The sequence below is a fragment of the Cyclopterus lumpus genome, chromosome 17 (assembly GCF_009769545.1).
Source record: "Cyclopterus lumpus isolate fCycLum1 chromosome 17, fCycLum1.pri, whole genome shotgun sequence".
Lineage (NCBI taxonomy): Eukaryota > Metazoa > Chordata > Actinopteri > Perciformes > Cyclopteridae > Cyclopterus > Cyclopterus lumpus.
The window spans coordinates 16,461,585-16,478,320 of record NC_046982.1 but is presented as its reverse complement, the minus strand read 5'-3'; the positions used below and the strand labels follow the sequence as shown (position 1 = coordinate 16,478,320).

Below are 16,736 nucleotides of genomic sequence, written 5' to 3'. Positions count from 1 at the left end.
ATTTTTCCTCTGCTCTGCATCATTTGCCCCCATTTACACTGTTCACAGACTATCTTACAATAAGAGTGCTGAATAAAAATGAGGTAAGAAAGTGGTTTGAAGATTACAGATCATGCAGAACATGCTGAACAGCAACAAAATGTTGTGAAGGAGGAAGTAACAAAAAAAAAAAATGCATGTGCATTTAAAAATCAATTTACACAGCTTTGCATCTTTGGTTACAAAGTAGGTTGAATGATTTCACAGCTTTCCCCCCCTGGCCCCCTCAGGAAAAACATTGGGAGAAAGGGGAAAAAAAAAAGGGGGTTGATGGCAATACTAATTCACTTTTAGATAAAATGAACAGAATTTAATCAAATTCTGCAGGCTCACATTAAGATTTGATGTCAACGGGTGAAGTGTCACCCATCAAGGCTCTTAATACTTTATATTATACAAAAACGTACATTCATACTGGATCTCGACTTGAGCTATGAATTGGCAATTGCAGAGTATAATTTGAGTTAGTGTTAAACATTTGTCAGATGTTTTTGTTTTTTTTGCCTACAATTTAAAACGAAGCGTTGCCCCTGGAGAATCTGAAACACTGTAGGAGGAGAAGCAGAATCGGGCCACTGGGCTACTGTTAGGTTTTGTGAAATTGTTCATTTGAGAATAGCAGCCCTGTAATAAATAAAAACACTTAACAGTAGAACTCAAAATAATGATGCACGAGTTGGACTTGATGTAAAAGTAACTGTGGCGCACCGAAAAACAGACTCTCTTACGACATAAAACAAGGCTAAAATACCCCTTTTTCCCCACTCAATTATCTTATTAAAAAAATAATCGCTCTTTTGACAATCACTCCCGTTTGTCCCTTCTGTGAGCTGAAGCCCCTCCCTTTCCAACATCCACGGTCTGAGCAGGTTTCAGATCACGAACTGGTCTGGCTCGGGCCTGGTCCAAGAAAAGACATTGTGTCCACGAGCTTGGACCCAGCAGTCGACCACTCCGGGAACCCATCCAAGATGAAAACAAACACCCCGACCTTCCCTGATACTGTCTCTCCACACACACACACACACACACACTTTCTCTCTCGATGATTGCATTAACACTGGAAAGGCCCACAGTACACACACACTCGCACACACACACACGCTCTTGTGGTCAAGCTGGTGGCTAAGAAGACAGGTTTTTTTTGTTGTTTTTTTGTTTTCTTCTTTTTAATTTCACATACACGATTCGTAATAAGTTGTAGAGAAGACTCTTTGTGAAGCAGGGCAGATGCACTTCAAGCGGAGGTGACGTTGGGTTGCATTTGTTGTTGGCTGGGATCGAGCTGAGGCTGAGTCTGGAGCTGGGGGTGCGGCTGAAGTTGAAGCGGAGGCTGGGCCTGTTGCTGAGGCTGGCTGAGTCCTTGCTGCATGGTGCCGGCGCTGGTAGCCGGCTGAGCGGGCAGCTGAGACAGCTGCTCGCTGTTGGCCAGAGATTTTAACACCGCGTTCTCCTTTTCCAGCACAGAGTTCCTCTCAAACAGCTCCTTGATCTGCTCCTTTAGGACCTCCACCTCCTCACGCACCGCATACATCAGATGGCTTTTCACCAGGTCCTGCAAGTGACGTGAAATGTGCATCAGAATCAACAACATAAAAAAAGAGGACCCGACCAGAGGCAGCTGATTTATCATGTTCTAACATGCAGCAGGCTTCACGGACATCGGTTAAAGCTCAAGGCTGAGTTTGTTCATGTGTTCATTCTAGTTGACTATTAAAAAAATCTAAAATAAAAACATGACAATGAGTCAAGACAGACATGAGAGCTGGATGTCTGCATAACCAAAAATATAAAGAGGAAAGGTGAAGACAAATTACTTGAATTCAGCACCAGACAGTAGAGTACACATGAATAAATTCTGGTCCCTGTATACATACAAAAAAGTGACACCATTTTACTGTTTATGATCCACGGAAAATGGACTACTTACCATTGCCTGTTCAATTTTATTATCAATGGCAGCAACATTGGTTCCCGAGGCCCTGAAAAAAAGACAAGACATAAAGTTATCACGTTAGAATAAATCTCAGTTCTGGATTCCAAACCTCCCGGAGAGAGAGAGTGAGTCATATTTTCCCCCAACTGATGGCAAAAGCAGACACAGAATGACCCGCTATCAGATCCCCACAGGAATGCCAGACATATTATATATCAAAATATATATTTAAAAAAAAATAAAGGGTTCGTCTCTTCTCCGCCCACTTGACTCACGTCGCAGTTACTGTTGTACGGAAGCCTGATAGTGCCAATTAACACAGTTAACTTGGTTAAAGTTACTGTGGTCATATTGGTTGTTAAACAGTCTCGATCTCGTACCGATGCCTTAATATGACCTTCAGAAGTAAATGAGACCAGCAGAGCGAGGATTTGCCATTTCTATTGTTATTATAGGATGTAGGCTGGGATTCCCGGCAAATTCAGATAGAATCATGCAGGTTCCCTAGAAACTCAAATACTGCTGGAGGCTCCAGAGTCTGGCCTCGCTGCTCTGCCGGTCTCACGCTGAGAGCAAACACCGACACCACGCTGCTGGAGGACTAGGACTAGGACCAGGACCAGGACCAGGACCGCACGCATACAAAATACCAACAGTAACTTAAATTAATCCATTCAGATATGGTTAAATAAACAGTTACATTCTTAAAAAGAAAATACAAATAAAAAAAAGATATAATAAATAATATAATAAAATAATATTCATTAAAATGAGGCTTTAAAAATAATTCTCATTAAAATTACCCATCCGATAGTTTTCACACAAAACCTCATCAACATCAACAGGGCGGGCGTCTGTACACAATGTCCTGAAAACTCAGACAACGTAATATTGCAGTCTGGACCAAAGTTTCAGACTCACCAACATTGCCCCCCCTTCCCTAGAGCCTCCAGCCTGGCATAAATATTGAACAGCCAATATTAAGTGCAGAAATGTCAAAGCTATAGTACGTTTAAGGCAATGAAATCGATTCTCCACCAGAGGGCACCGAAAAGCTTGTTCTTTCTAACTGTATAACTAGTAAATATCTTCGTCAAAACTCTTTAATAAAGCTATTAAAAAAAATAGTTTGATTTAAAAAAAAAAAAAATATCAACCGATGTCAGTATTTTTTATTTTTTTTTGCACCAATAATGATCGGCATATTGATATATTCTTGAACCGGTCGGGCTCTAATAAAGAATCCTAAAGGAAGGTTTACGTCTACAACAAATACCAACACGCGGCAGGAAGATGCCTGCGAGTAGACACCAGGCTGACTCCAGACTCCTGCTGAGGATACAGTGTTCTGTTCCTCCACACCATCCATTGTATGCCGGAGGAAGCTCTTACTAGATTGCCATCAGCGGGCTTCACCAGGGAAGGAATGTCCCCGATACCTCTGCTGCTATGAAACACACGTCACTCACAACTTTTGAGTGACAGTGCAGTCCTCCCCTTTGATCCCCGTCACATATGACAATGTCTAACATGAGCTACGTGCAAGTACATCATACAATAAACAGAGCGGACATCTGTTAAATAAGATCCACATGGTGTCACTCGGCCCAGAAACACACCCATCGCTTTGAGAAATAAATTACAAACAAGAATGCACATTTCAGCAGTCAATACTTACTCATTAGCATCAGTTTCTCTCCCTCATGGACCACATTATGTGACGCACCGCCCCTCCCGCCCCACCAATGGCTGCATAACCAAACGTTGTTAAAATAAAAAAACGTGTATAATTTAGATGAGGCCCTCCTGCTGTTATCCAGAGGGATCTCAGTCCGTAAAGTACAGACTCTGAATGGACTCTCTGGGCTACACCCTTGTTGCCTTCAGACAATGGGCCTCAGACAAAACACTCTGGAGCAGTACAACATGGCAGTTACTATGCAGTTATAGCCCAACCTTAGCCCTTTTTACGGCCAATTAACAAGTCTAACCTCATCCTTTATTTTTCCCAAAATGGTATGAATTCCTTTTTTTCCCCCACATCCAACCAAGCCCAAGAAAGCAGAGATGGGAATTCAGTTCGTAAGCTGCAAATCCACAGCAAACAGAAAATGCGATAAGAGACAGCTTTATATCAAGAGAATGCACAATAATTATTAGTTGTAATGAAGTAATTTGAATTCTTGTCATGGTCTTTTGTTTGCAAGTGTGCATATGAGTGAATGAAGTAAAGCTTTTTCTTTTTCTTTTAAAACAATGCAACAGTTTGTGTCGTCAACTGAATATTTGGCCCGAACGTCACGAGGGACTGTCGTACTAACCATCCACATTCAGATCCTTTTTGCTGTGTATTGGTTTTGTTTATATGTTGTTGTCAGTTTGTCTATGAATTTTATTTCCATTTTATTTTGAGATTTTGTTATTTTAGGCTGCCGTACAAACATCTGGCCAGGGACAGCAGATGGAAATTAGCCTCTCTGGCTCACTTACAGTCCTACTGTTGATTAGTGTGCATTGTCCCTGCAAAATAAATGAATAAAATAAAAAAATTAAAATGTGGAGGGTATTCAGCGACGGCCGTCTGGGTTACGTGATCTGACTAATGCTCTCTGAAAAGACAACGTAAACCAGAGATGAGACAGATGGAACGAATTAGGAACGAGTGCCGTTGCTAAGACATCGTAAAGGCAGCCGAAGAGGATTCAGACAAGAGTGTTTCTGGATGGGCAACAAAGGGCCATTCTGATTATTATTAAGTAACTTATCATCTGGTCTACATCAGACATTTGTGAATGGAGTTTGATGTATTCAAATTGCGCATATAATCCAACCGAACCATTAAAATCCAAAGATATGTTTACTACAAAGAACAAAATCAGAATTGTTGCAAATCCTTTGCTGCCAGTCGACTTACTTAACTAATCATTTCAGCTCTTTAGTCGTCCGAGCTCGACAGTGATGCTTTGTCGTTTCTCCTCATCCCAACGGCTGAATGACCTCACTGCCTATAAAGCAGGGACATGAAGCATTCCTCCAGCTGGCTTCAGTGGAGGCAACATCGAGCGGGATGAGATCAAACCGGGGAATAAAACGAGAGGAAAACTTTTTTTAAAACACCCCAGAGTACTTTCACTGGGTCATGTGACCGGCTAGTGATGAGTTTGTAACCACGGAGACTGGAAAAAAACAAAAAAACATCAACGGCGCATTAAACTGCTGCTTCTCAGCGTGATAGGTAGGTTTTTTTTTCACAGTGAAGCAGTTCGGCTTCCAGGATTCAAAGTGGCTGACGACGAGTTGGTTAAGTCGCGACGGTTTTGGGGCGGCTAATCTTTACTTCACTAGTTAGATTGACGCAAGCAGGGAATAACAATAAAGTCAAAACCATATTAGGACACCATCTGGCGCACATGGTAGGACCTCCTCAAACATCTCGTACTTGGGGGGGGGGGGGGGGGGGGGGAGGTTGAGCACCGACCCTGACGCACACAATCTTGTTGAAGCTTCCATCGTTCATGTCAAAGCCAAGAACTCACCGAGTGCCCTACTTAAAAACAAAACCTGTTTAATGGACAGCAAAGCCGCCGCCTCCTCCTCCTCCTCCTCCTCAAAGCAAGCAGTATATCACTCCTGATGCGAGTAAGGTCAGGCACCGGAGGCTAAGGGCTGGGCGCAAATAAACCAGACCGCTAACGAGGGTTTGATCTTACGCTGCCACCGATTGTGCAACCGACGCCTCGGTCAACTTCACCTCCTCCATTAGCGGCACTGATGTTTAGAAGCTCCGGGTTGAGGCCGGTGTTCCCCTAACAATGTGAGCCGTAAAATAGGAACGTCAATAAAAGAAATCCATTAGCGGAGGAAAAGTGTACACTTATATGGAGCATGGGCATGTGGAGCAGCGGGGGCTAATAACTCATCTGGACATTGAAGAGTTATCATTGTTGGAATATTGGAGCGCAGTAAGTTTGCATTCAGCGACACAGTAAAACATTTTTTTTTTAAAAAAGCAAAAATTCATTTCACTCGTTGTCAGACATGACAAGACAGGAGCTGAAGAGGCGAGGCCTCGTCATGTTCCCAAGGACAACAGGTGCAACGAGTCAATCTCACCTGAACATTTGTGATGCATGCATGCATACGTCTATTTTTAAAACTTTAAAATCATGGTCATTATTAATCTAGGACTTTACTTTTCTACCCGAGCTGTGGGTTTGTAATGTGAATGTGCGGCGCCAGCTGACGGTGAAATCCACACCAAAACTAGAGCGCACGTCTTTTTCTTACACTCGTATCAGATTTGAATAAATGGACTTTCATTTTGACCAAGAGCTGCCAACTTTCACCATTTATGACACACCATATCACATGGCTGTGCGTGCATTGGCACTCAGCCAGCAAACAATAAACGAGTAAGAGCGAAAGCATCAAAAGTGATGGAGGCTTTCGTTTTGACGTTTACACTTTTGCACCCAAGATATCAAGATCAAAAAACACGCATGATAAGATTGTGGCGTGGAACCTGGTATGATTGAACATATAATAAGCAAACTACATTTTAAAATAAGTACACAAAAAGGCTGAATAGGGTGTGGGGGGGGGGGGGGGGGGGTCTTCTGTTTCTTTTTATCGTCAATTAGAAGAGGCAAAACTAATTCATTTTGACATTCATTTAAACTTTTGGATACAACATTCTATAGACTAAATAGCTGTTTTTGCACCAATAAAGTGAAATAAATGTAGCCGAGGCAGCAAAAGCATGGTGTGTGTGTGTGTGTGTCAGTTCTGTATTTCTCTAAAAACAGTTTCATTTCCTGTCACTCAGATATGGTTTCATGTGCTTCCCTTTTCATTTTAGTAAATGGCCTCATACCCTCTCTCTGTGACATTGTCGTGTCTCTATGAACACACGGGCAGAGTCCACATGTTGGTGTCATTCATCATTTCAATAGCTCAATGATGAATTTAAAATGAAACTATGATTAAAAGGTCGCCGGCTGTCCTCGGACTGGTATTTAGGTCCCGTGTGACAGGCACACTCACTTCAGCCTCACTCATCCATTTATATTTCATGGACTGTTCGGAAGGAAATTTGGGGAAATTTCTTTGGGTACTTTCAAATAACATAATTAAAATGTCTGGTCAATTAATTGATCGACAAAAAAACGATACGGCAACTATTTGATTATCAATTGACTGCATTAATAAATAGATAAAAGCGGTTTTATATAATATCCCTAACCATACTGAATGTTTGAGGCCAACATTGATTTGTAATATATACACAAAACAAACAAGTCTTAATACTAATGTCATTTCTTTGACATATCGGCCAACATATGCACCCATAACTGCAATTGGATCGTATTGGCCTGACTAAATCCGACGATATGATTGATGATGAGAAAATTGATTAAATAAATGATAAATATAATCAGTTGCAGCCATAATTTGATTTTGCTTGTATATTCGAGTCAAATTATTTGCACATGCAGATTCTCGGCCAATAAAGACGATTCTAAATCTGTTTTGAGGGAACGGTTCGTCTCCGCACCCCGAGATAATAGCTGCCAAATAGCTGCCACGTGAGACGATGGAGATGATACTCTGGCCCAACGGGTGGAACACCCAGGCATTAAACAAAGCAGAATGTTTAAGTGACACAGACAGTCAAAGGAAGCCCCAGAGGCCGTCTTTGGGAGAGAAATTACAGAGAGGCCGAGATGTTGTTGGGAAGTCTGTTGGCCAATCCTGCTCTTGCTTTCGGGCTTCGTTTCCAAACTCACGTGCAGAAAGCAAAAGCTCACTTCTACTGAACACATGTTGTTACACGATTGCAGGCCTGTCCAGTCCGATCCAGTATAGTACTGTACCCATCACCGTGGGCCTTTGAGTCCCTTAATCTGCTGCCAGACTGGGAGGCCTGGTAGAAAACCTTGAAGGGGTTCCTGTGTCAAACACTTTCAGGGAAAGAGAGAAAAGACAGAGATAGGGAAGAGTTGAAACATTGAAAGCAGACTAAAGTCCTAGAAATGTTTCCTTATGTAACTTTTTTTTCCCCCCTCAGAAAACCCCTTCGCTCGTGCGTGCGGGTAAATTGGTGGCGAAAAAAAAAGCGCTTTGTTTTCAAAAAACACATACGGGACATTTGAACAGAGTAAAGCAAAGTGGCTGGTGAAAGGGAGTCGTGACCTCAATGCAGGAATGTGTGTTCAAAGGTGGGAACAGCTTCTTAAATTTTAAGGGCCTCCCTCAGGCTATTTCCTCACAGTATGTTGGCAACAAAAACACACAACTAAAATCGGCCATTACGTCTGGTGATCAGCTGAAAAATATACATCCTTTTTTGTTGTTTACCGTGTTGAGCAATGACTGTGTTGCTGATCATGATCATTAGCTACAAGTACACTGTGTTCCATACAGACAGACAGACAGATAGATAGATTCGGGGAAGGGAAAGGAAATCCCCACTCTGACCCCAACAAACGATCACACTTATACTCGTTTAATCTGCTCCAGGCTTGTGCCTTTCATAACCAACTGCTTCTCTCCCACATTCACACAAATGTAAATGCAGTGACATGAGCATATGCACACATACGCAACTACTCACACAAGCCAGCGCAGGCAGAGTTACACGCATGCAGAAGGAGGAGTTGTTTTACAGCATGTGTGAATGTTACAGCGGCCAAGTCTCTTTTCCTAGAAATCGCTGGCACAAACTCCCTTGGTCACATTACCTCATGACTAAACACTCTCATAAAACTCTGCCTATGCCTCTGCTTCATTTTTACTTTGTGGGCATTGGCCCTACAGAAACCACAGATACACACCTCCACAGATAAGCCATTGTTTTTCCTTTTTCTCAGGAGCTACAACTCAGAGCTCTGTGTAAACCAGCTATGGTCTGAAATAAGGTGGCTTGGTGTCCAGCAACCTCTTTATGAATGAGGTTAAGAACCGGAGGAGTCATCACTCCTTGTTTTCAATTAGCAAACACTCGGCTCTCAATGGCTCTCTTTGTAACTCTGAAATCTAACATGTCAATATCCGTTTATGAAAGCCCGGCTTTGTAAACCAACTGTGTTGAGCGCTGGTGAACATGCCGTCTCCCCCATAAACCCAGAGTATGGTGTGCGACAGAAAGACAAGGGGGTGACCTACCAGACATGCATACATACCGCATGTGCAAAAAGTCCTCTTTTCAACAAAGCACACAACAAGCAAACCAAAACGATGGCTGCACATGCTCAAGCTTTGCCAGATACTGCCCGAAAGCAAATGTATGACCTGGCCGCAGACTAAAATAACCTTTTGAGTGCATTCTTGCTGGTTGATGTCACACATCGAGCTGGAGCACGTCACATGGCTTTTCCTTCAATGTGCCAACTCATTGAGCACGAGAAAACAAACGGGGGGGGGGGGGGGGTGTACACAGAAAACAAAAGTGTTATCACAGAGTTTCCTTCCGCATCAAGGTGTTGATGCATCGCCCAAGAGCTGCGATTGGTCGATTAGGGACTGCTTATGTTTTCTCCTGTATTTCCAGTGGAGGAGTGACAAAGCAAGGCTAATTCCAGTGCAAACCCTCCTATTAAGCAGGAAAGCGGGCCGGCAGTAGACAAACAGCTAGAGTAACTGATATTCCGGGGGTGTAAAGAGGGAGGTGAGAGAGTAGCATTGAAATCTCTCACTGCTGGTGCTCATGAGGTTCTCTGCACCATCCATCCATCTGCCAGAGCAAAAGTAGGTCGAAACTATTTAGATTCCAGCTGCCTAATGGGAGTTTCTTTCAGCAGGTTTTGGGTTGGACACGAGGGAGCTGGAGAGCAGGGACGACTTGGAGCCATTGTGTGATTACAGCATGGCCACCAGAGGCTATTGGGAGATTGGATGCGAACATCCCCCTAGCATTGGTTAGTGACGGGACACCCAGGAACGATGTCCCCGTGACGACCGCAGATATCTAGTTCAACTTCTTGATGCTAGGCTGTAGTTCCCCCAAAAAGTCCCTTTCTCTCCCACGACATGTTCAATAACTATCAGTGTGGAAACTGGTCAAACCTAAGCTGCTTTACTGTGTTCTGAATGCAGGCAGCAAGCAAGCACTTGTTCAGCATCAAAGGATTCTTATTTAGATACCAGGATTTTGATTTGACCAGGATCTCGGTGAAAATCAAAACAATAGTTAAGCAGCCAACTTCCAAAAAAATGGGGTGAGCAGGACAGGAAGTGGGAGGCATTCAACTGAAACCTAAAGCCTAACTGTTAATCGTTTCATTCGCACTATTTCACCAATATAAATGTATTTACCGGTGTTGGGGAAAGTTGTATAAAGCCTTTGTGGCTCTAGAGGGAGTTGCATGAAATCTAATAAAGTGACTTACCTACATTTTGAAGTAGATGTTGACATGAAATTAACTGACCTCTAAGTTACTTGAGAAATTGTAAATAAATTACAAAAAAAACATAAATAGTACAACAGTCATAAATTAATTATTGAAAAATTATGGAGGTGAAAAGCCAGAAGAACAAAACAGCTGAACAGTGAGTCTCTGTAATCCTTCAAGTTACTGAAGTACCACTTTCCCAAAAAAAAGATAGCGAGCATATTCTCAGCTCAGCTTATCTGCAGCGCAGTGCAGCACATCCACAGTGAAACAGGCCGGGGAAACCTTGGGCGGAGATGGTGACGTTCTTCTGCTTGTCAGAACAATGGAGGGCCTCCATACCTGGGCTGGAGGTGGTGGGGGTGATGGCGGAAGCAAAGCCTACACGCTAGTAGTGTTGACCAACCAAAACAATACACCTTGCTTTTTGAAAATAGCTTGAAGGCTGAGGGAAGACAGGGGTCACAAGGATGAACAACTTGTGGCAAGAGAAATAAATATAAATACATTATTGCTAAAGACCCTGAGGGGGGAGGGTGCTGTTGAATATAAAAACACCTTTCCGTTTAAAACTGTTTTAAATCAAAAACTACAAAGCGCACAGTCACAGGTATTGCTCCTTTAAGGGTACTGCGCAGTATTACAGCATGAATGATGGCAGCCAGGTTCAGAACTCGGGTTACTATTGGCCAAAGATGTGTTTACTTCTTCCTCCGAGAGGCACTCTGGATAAAATGGGCCCACAAAATGTCATATAATATGACCAGAGAGCCTCAGTGCGGAAGTGGGGAGCGAGCTAAGGAATATTAAATGAATAGAAGAAAAAAAAAAAAAAGGTGGAGATCGGTGCGAGGGACTCGGACTGAAAACAGGATACAGCAGTAAACCAGAGGTCACTTAGGGGAGGGAAAGACCCGGTGGCACATGTTGTCTCTGTGTGTCACACATACACCCGCACTCTACAAAGAAATGAGTATGCCGTTAATGTCCATTGAATTTCTTGAAGTGTTACCTCGATTCCTCCTCGAGTGGCCCCTTCCCCCAACACGGATACTTGTGCACACATACACAAGCACACTAAGTCAACCCATCCCCTCTCACAGACACACCCCTCATCCACCCACACAGACAAGTCTCTCAATTCATGTTAGCAGTAACCACTCCACTATATCCCTCCCCGCTCCTACCGCCTTCATCAAATATTACATAAGCTACCATTACCGCGAGGACAATAAACCATACCTCCCCAGCGTGAGTTCAATAACACACAGTCTACAGAAGAAATACATTTATCGCACATAAAAAAAAGGAGAAAAAAAAGCAACTCCTCCGTTAATGCTCGACAAAGACATTATGACAGTCCAGAGTTATTTTACGCCTTCAGTTGTTGAAGCCATCTGGGAAACATTAAGATGAGGGAATCATATTCCAAGTATGAGAACAACATCGTCACTCAGTAGTCTATATCTCCACTGTTTTGCTTTAATTACTTGCAGTGAAAAACTACAAGATGGAGGAAGATGGGAACAATCATTTGAGGGGCGACCACATGGCCAAGAGCTCTTTCCAGGTTGTGCAAGCTGTGGAAAGTCTACAACATGCAGTCCAAAACGGAGTGCACGTACAATAGCTTTCTGTGTTGTGCAGATTATAGCTACATAAGTAGTCCATTTAAAGAGAGGATACAAGTGTTTTGTTGTGTGGTGGGTAGGGCAGTGAGAGACTAAATTTAAAAAAAAATTAAAAGTGCAGGGGACACATGGAAATTAAGCAAGAGACAAAAAGGCTGGGGAGGGAGGGGTGTGGCTGTGCCAAGCATAGTTAACATGCCTGGTGAAGTGAAGCGCAACAAGTTTCCCTCTGCAGCTTCCTCCATCTCTTTGAACATACCACAGTTGCTGCTGCAAATACATGTCATTCAGCACTTTGTCTGCACATAAACAACTGTCATGCCATGTCTGTCAGTCAATCCAGAGGGGGTGGGGGGGTGGCTGGGGGTGGGTACAAAGCACTGATTGCAGCACTGATGCTGCACCAGTGGTACAAAACAAACAAAGCCGCTCGGGCTCTAAATGACTGGTTCACGGCTCTTGAAGTGAGAGTGTGCATGTGGATTTAAGCGCATTCAGAAGGCCCTAAACAGAACATACACTACTTAAGCTCACATTGTATTGCAAAAGAAAAGAGCCAACAAGCCCAGTTGGTTGACACACCCCACTGTCACGTCTCTTATCTGCAGAATAGAGGCACAGTGGAAAGACTACTGCTCACTGTCTGATAGGGCCCAGCTGTCGGAGGAGGCTCCTGCTCTTATCAGCCTGGGAGCTGGGTCCTCGAACAACCAATACATAGGTACCTAAATGATGTTTTAAAATGGCACATGATACTGCATGAGGTAAACGGGACCGCTGCATAAGTGTATGTGCATAAACTTGATCCTCAAACCACTGCCACATTATCCTAGGTGTGTCTAAACTCTAAAGCCTTAGTTTAGGTTGGCTTCAACGATGACACAGAAAAGGAAAAAAAAAAAAAAGATAAACTTCAAAGACTGATAAATGCAAACTTGCATTACATACTCAAAACACTTTAAAAAACACTGTTTAAGAAATTGTCCATTAATGTGAATAAAGCAATTAGTGCCAGTGTTTTGCAATAATTATGGTATACCTGTAAAACTGTAAATGGAAACAGAGATTAAAAAAGGCACGGTGTCATTTCCGCTCGTGTGTGCCATCGAGTGAGACCAAGCGCTAAAACTCAGGAATTCAGAGAGAGATTACTTAAGGAAATGAAGTGAATGCCATGACTCACAATAAGACTCCCACATGGACACAAATGTAGTCATATTTGGCCGCTTACTATGCAACATAATTGAATTATCCCTAAACAATATTACCATATTTCAATCTTAGCCCCGATGAGTTATATTCATATGTTTGAATGTTCAGCGTGACGTACACTTTCAGAGGATATCAGGATCTCTGACGTCCATCATGATGAAACATCCACAAGTCCGCTAAGAAAACAAAGAACTTGCCAGAAAGAATCATCACATTTAGCAAGTGGCCAGAAGTAACCTGGGGACAATAGAAAGCTCAGCTAACTCTACTAACTAGCAACACATCGTGGATGTTTGCAGCCAAGGCCAGAGTCCTGGAGGGTGATAGTGGAAGAGGGAGGAAAAGGAGGTTGGAGACATTAAATCTGCAACACAAATTCACAGTGAGTCACAATATTACAGGAATCGTGTGCACGTTTAACAGGTTGTTGCCATGGATGTTCACCTCGAGTAACCTACACTTCTGTACGTAGGCCCCTAATGAGTAAGAAGCAACATTACATTATCTTTCTACTACCCACTCCCCTCCCTCCCTCCCTGAAACAAAAGGGGAAAACCTGTTAATCTGACAAACTAGATGACCTACTTGTGACTCATGCCTGCTTCAACGAGTGCTCTCCTACTGTGCACTGAAATAGGCACAGTTAAGACTTACAGTATCTGAATGTCGATTTGTTCAACTTGTGTGTATTATGTTGCACAGGCACAGTGATGATGCTCAACAGGGCAGATCATTTCTCACAAACTTTATATTAAGATCTAGAGACTGTTACCTGTCCACATCCCCGTCGACAGGTATGTGGATTCCAAACAGGCTGTTGACAGTTGGAGTGGCGAGCTGCAGGCTCTCAGGCATGAAGGGCTTCATCGGTTCCTTCCCAGAGACAACAGGAGAATGTGCGTTGACGAGACCCTCTGACTTCACTCCACCTCCCTCATGTCCAAATCCAGTTGCCGGGAGGCCCTGCATCCCCAAAGCCACTAGAGTCCTGCTGTGGGGTATCTGACCTGGAGGCAAACTGGAAGTTGTCACATTTGGCATGGCTGCACTGGAGGCACTGGGCACAGTGGTGGGCACACTGGAGCTTCCTGCGATGGCAGGCACATTTTGTACACCGGAGGATGTAGGGTGGAGACCGTGGGGTTGAGGCTGTCCAACGGCTGTATACTGACTCAAAGCGGATCCCCCAACCAGTATGGAGCCTCCGACAGACCCCATTCCTCCAGTCTGCTGCTGCAGGAGGCCAGGAGCTGGCGGTCCAGTAGGTACAGATGCACCTCCTGTTCCTGCAACATCTCCAACCTGACTGGGCACAGAAGCACCTCCAGAGGCTGGATGCAAGACCGAAGGGTGTCCTTGTCCCACAGGCTGTGGTCCTGCAGAGAGGCTGGACACCGGGAGGGACTGGCCAGTGGAAAGCCCTGGCTGCATGGAAGTGGGCTGTTGCTGCTGATAGTACTCCGTATGGTTCTGCAGCAGCACAGAAGACTGGCTGGTCAGGTGGTGGCCCATAGGATGCTGCTGCTGTGGAGGGTAAGCAGTAGGCTGGGCTGATGGAGGCATGATAGGGGACTTCTGTATGTGGACCACCGATTGAGGCAGGCCGTTTTGTCCGACGGGCAACACGCTCTGGGGAGCAGAAGGTTGAATACCTCCCACTGGCTTGCTGCCGGAGAAAGCACTCTGTGTGGCAGTCACACTAACACCCGGTTGACGGGCGTTGTAGTTTTGATGGTGGATTTGAGGCTGCTGAGGTGGCATCTCCACCGAATGCATGCGGGACGAAGGGAGAGAAGCATCCGCCACAGAGCCCAAGCCCTGACCTGAGTGTGTCGCCGGGGCCACCACAGAGCCTCCCGTGTGCCCAATCCCACTGTCCCTGTCTGCAGCAGGGTCCAGTGTTGTTGCGCCGGCATGCCTAATGCCATCTACAGTTCTAGTACCAGCAGAGCCCTCAGAGTCTTTCTCATAAAACTCTGTACAAGTCCACCTGCCTCTTCGAAAGGGTTCTCCGGTACCATGATCAAGTTTAATGACCCTGAAGCGCGAGGTGCAGCTCACCGTGGAGGTGGCCGGTGGAGTTGCAGCAGGCTGGGGTGCGTTCACCGGTACACCGGCGCCGGCTGCTGGAGCCGGCTGCTGCTGCTGCTGCTGCATTGCCCCGGGCCGTGCCTGGCCGATCCCGGGCGGCTGCTGTCCTGGAGCTGAGCTCGGCACTCCCACCTTCCGAAACTCCCCCGTGAGATTGCCCGACAGCGCAGACAACTGACCGGCTTGAGGTATGTGTGTCGGTGCCATAACACCGACCGCCTCCGGCTCTCCGACGTTATTCAGGGCTTCTTCTGATGAACTTCTGCCACACGCAGGCTCGCACTCGGGCCGTGACATGTCGTATATCTCCGACGACACGTCTTCGGCCCGGGACTCGTCTGGGTCCTCCAGACTCTCCGTGTCGTCGGCAGCACCGATAGCCGCCACCTGGGCCTGAGTCACACTCGTGATCTGAAAACAGCTCTTTTTCTTGGCCGGCATTTTCGACATATTGACAGCCTGATTCCAAGTCCAGTACGGCTAAGTGTATCCTCCTTCAGAGAGGGAAGAGCTTCTATGGGGCTTAGATCATATTAAGCAGCAATATTGCATCTACTTCACTTGGCCCAGCTAACGATGACTGTAATCAATATGAATCTACGCCATCCCCCTTCCTCTCTCGGGCTCCTGTTGCGTTTCATTAGCCCGTAACGCAACACGTCGTGTCGTCTAGTCCAGCAATGCGGCTTCAGACACCGACCCCGGCTGCCGGGGAGGATCGATCCGCGGCTTCGTCTCAGTCCAGGTCGGCCCGCGAAGGTCCCGGTCGTGCGGTTGTCAAACGGCAGTTGTCGCAGTGTGTTGCCCAGCTGCAGGACCTACTTTAGGCTGAGGAGGGCCCGCAGCCCTCCACTCTCTGAGCTAGCTAGCAAGTCAAGCCAACTGGCTGCTGCACACTCCCCCTACGTCGGAACAAGTATGCGAGACATCTTCCCGAAAGGAGTCCTTTGTATCCACTCACCTCGGCAGCTTAAAGTCACCCGGTGGCGACACTTACTTTCAACAGCGATCGAGAGAGGAACACGCTCTTAAATTCCAGCTTTAAAACAAATGGGGAATCTAAACAGCGCCTCCAGTTACCTCCCTCTCTCAGTCACTCTTGACAAGATGGCTATGTTGTATGCGGCCGCGCTGCATGGTGGGTAGGCAGTGTGCGCAAGGATGTTTACGTACGAGGCGATTGAGAATTCCCCCTCGTGCTGCCTTCATGGCACCGTCGGGAAAAAAAGTAACACTGCGATGAATTAAACTTGAATCACAAATTAAAGTGAGAAAGTGGAAATGTTCTGGAAATAGTGGGCGCCACTTCTATTACATCACCATCACTAGTTTTCAAGTTCTCATCACAAATAATCTCCGGATAATCACATAGACTCTCTCCAGCTGAAAGTGCCTTTTATGTGGGGAATGGGACACAAAGAGCTGCTTTAACAAATA

General features: G+C 45.1%; 1 protein-coding gene across 1 annotated transcript; it reads right to left on the bottom strand.

Annotated features, from left to right (window-relative positions):
* Window positions 1-533: 533 nt before the first annotated feature.
* On the bottom strand, window positions 534-16,483 carry LOC117747109 (TSC22 domain family protein 2-like). Its single transcript, XM_034556526.1, has 3 exons — window positions 13,981-16,483; window positions 1,970-2,021; window positions 534-1,594 (listed from the first exon to the last, which is right to left on the bottom strand). The coding sequence occupies exons 1-3, from the start codon at window positions 15,747-15,749 to the stop codon at window positions 1,277-1,279; spliced, it is 2,139 nt and encodes a 712-aa protein (XP_034412417.1). The 5' UTR covers window positions 15,750-16,483; the 3' UTR covers window positions 534-1,276.
* Between the last annotated feature and the right edge of the window lie 253 nt (window positions 16,484-16,736).